We start from the raw sequence: 2,178 nt of genomic DNA, 5'->3' as shown, positions 1-2,178 counted from the left end.
AGTAATTTTTTTGAGTGTACCTCCCTCCTGTCTCCGCGCGCGCTTCTATAGGAAACAAAACATGTCTTTGCTCTGTGTGGTTCACCACTGCCCCATCAAAAAGGCAGCTGAAACTGATGAAAGATATTCAAATCATCTGGGAGTTTTAAAAGTTAGCACACCATCTTTGGTATGATACGTTTTGCGTGGAGTGTTTGGTGGATCGCGCAGCGCTTCAGATTGCATGCTACAAGTTTGCAGTCGAAGCGCGTTTTGGATGAGAATACACCTGGAAATGGGGGATCAGCGCCAAAGGTACCCAGAATGGATTTAACTACTGTCACATTCCCCTCGCTGAACTCATCCGCGGATACTAATGGCACAAGCGCGCCGAGACCCCCGCCGCATTCCCAATGCGCGGCGGTGCTCATCATTCTCGTGGTTACCGTGATCATCTTGGTGACCATTGTGGGGAACGTATTAGTGGTGGTGGCCGTTTTCACCAGCCGCTCGCTGCGTGCGCCACAGAACCTGTTTCTGGTTTCCTTGGCGTCTGCTGATATTTTGGTGGCCACTTTGGTTATTCCATTCTCCCTAGCCAATGAAGTGATGGGCTACTGGTACTTTGGAAGCACCTGGTGTGCCTTCTACCTGGCTTTGGACGTGCTCTTCTGCACGTCATCCATTGTCCACCTCTGCGCCATAAGTTTGGACCGCTACTGGTCGGTCACCAAAGCGGTCAGATACAACCTAAAGAGAACCCCGCGGAGAATAAAGTTCATGATCACGGTGGTGTGGGTCATTTCGGCCGTGATTTCCTTCCCACCGCTTCTCATGACCAAACACGACGAGCTAGAGTGCTTGCTGAACAACGAGACCTGGTACATCCTCTCCTCCTGCATGGTGTCGTTTTTTGCGCCTGGTCTCGTCATGATTTTGGTGTACTGCAAGATCTACAGGGTGGCTAAACAGCGCGCGTCCACCGTGTTCGTGGCTAAGAACGGGATGGAGCGACAACCTTCGCAATCCGAGACCTGCTTCGTGCGTAAAGGCAAGTCAGAGATGGAGAGCCCCAGCAGCCACAGCTCAGGCAGCCGAGAGCGCAAAGGTGAACTCGACGACATCGATTTGGAGGAGAGCTGCGTCTCCAACAGACAAAGAAACTCGCGCTTCGCCAAGAGCAAGAAGGTGGAAGGGGCACAAGCGTGTCCAAAGCAAAATGGACGGCTGTCATGGGCATGTAGCCACGCGTCGGAACTCGATCAGGAGCCGAAGGCGCGTCAGCTGTCTTTGTCTAAGTCCAAACTGGCACAGATGCGAGAGAAGCGCTTCACTTTCGTGCTAGCAGTGGTTATGGGGGTGTTCGTGCTCTGCTGGTTTCCTTTTTTCTTCACGTACAGCCTTCATGCAATATGCCGAGAAAGTTGCACAATACCGGATTCTCTATTCAATCTCTTTTTCTGGATTGGTTACTGCAACAGCTCTGTGAACCCCATCATTTATACCATTTTCAATAGAGACTTTAGGAAAGCTTTCAAGAAGATAATGTGTCAGCATTCTAAACGCAGGTAAATGCGCACACATATGTATATGGGTCAGTGACAAATAACAGAGTGTCATAGAGTGTCAAGAGATGATAAAAAGGGGGAATCTTTTGAAAATATAATACAAAACACTGTAAAAAAAAAAAAAAAGAAAAAAAATTGGGAACCTCCAATTGTTACATTAAAGTGCTATTTCTGCCTGATCTTACCCTTAAATTTAGTTTTCTTAGTGTAACCATTATGTGACCCTGGACCACAAAACCAGCAATAGCCAAAAATACATTGTATGGGTCAAAATAATATATATTGTTTAATGCCAAAAAATCATTAGGATATTAAGTAAGGATCATGTTCCATGAAGATATTTAGTAAATTCCCTACTGTAAATATATCAAAACTTAATGTTTGATTAGTAATATGCATTGCTAAGGACTTCATTTGGACAGATTTAAAGGTGATTTTCTCAATATTAAGATTTTGTGCTCCCTCAGATTCCAGATTTTCAAATAGTTGTATCTCAGCCAAATATTGTCCTATCCTAACAAACCATACATCAATGGAAAGCTTATTTATTATTTTGGAAAATTGACACATATGTGGACAAGTTTCACATATATATAGGTTGATTCAGTCATTTTAAGTGACTTTTTTTTGG

The 2,178-nt window shown here is 44.9% G+C and overlaps 1 protein-coding gene across 1 annotated transcript; it reads left to right on the top strand.

Moving 5' to 3' along the window:
- Positions 1 to 252: 252 nt before the first annotated feature.
- Positions 253 to 1,551, top strand: LOC306855933 (alpha-2Db adrenergic receptor-like; the record flags this gene model as incomplete). The annotated part of the gene is made up of 1 exon (XM_079394903.1): positions 253 to 1,551. The coding sequence occupies exon 1, from the start codon at positions 304 to 306 to the stop codon at positions 1,549 to 1,551; it is 1,248 nt and encodes a 415-aa protein (XP_079251029.1). The 5' UTR covers positions 253 to 303.
- Positions 1,552 to 2,178: the final 627 nt, after the last annotated feature.

The sequence above is a fragment of the Barbus barbus genome, assembly GCF_936440315.1.
Source record: "Barbus barbus genome assembly, chromosome: 36".
Lineage (NCBI taxonomy): Eukaryota > Metazoa > Chordata > Actinopteri > Cypriniformes > Cyprinidae > Barbus > Barbus barbus.
Note: the sequence above shows the minus strand (reverse complement) of the source record. Positions and strands in the feature narration are given on the sequence as shown.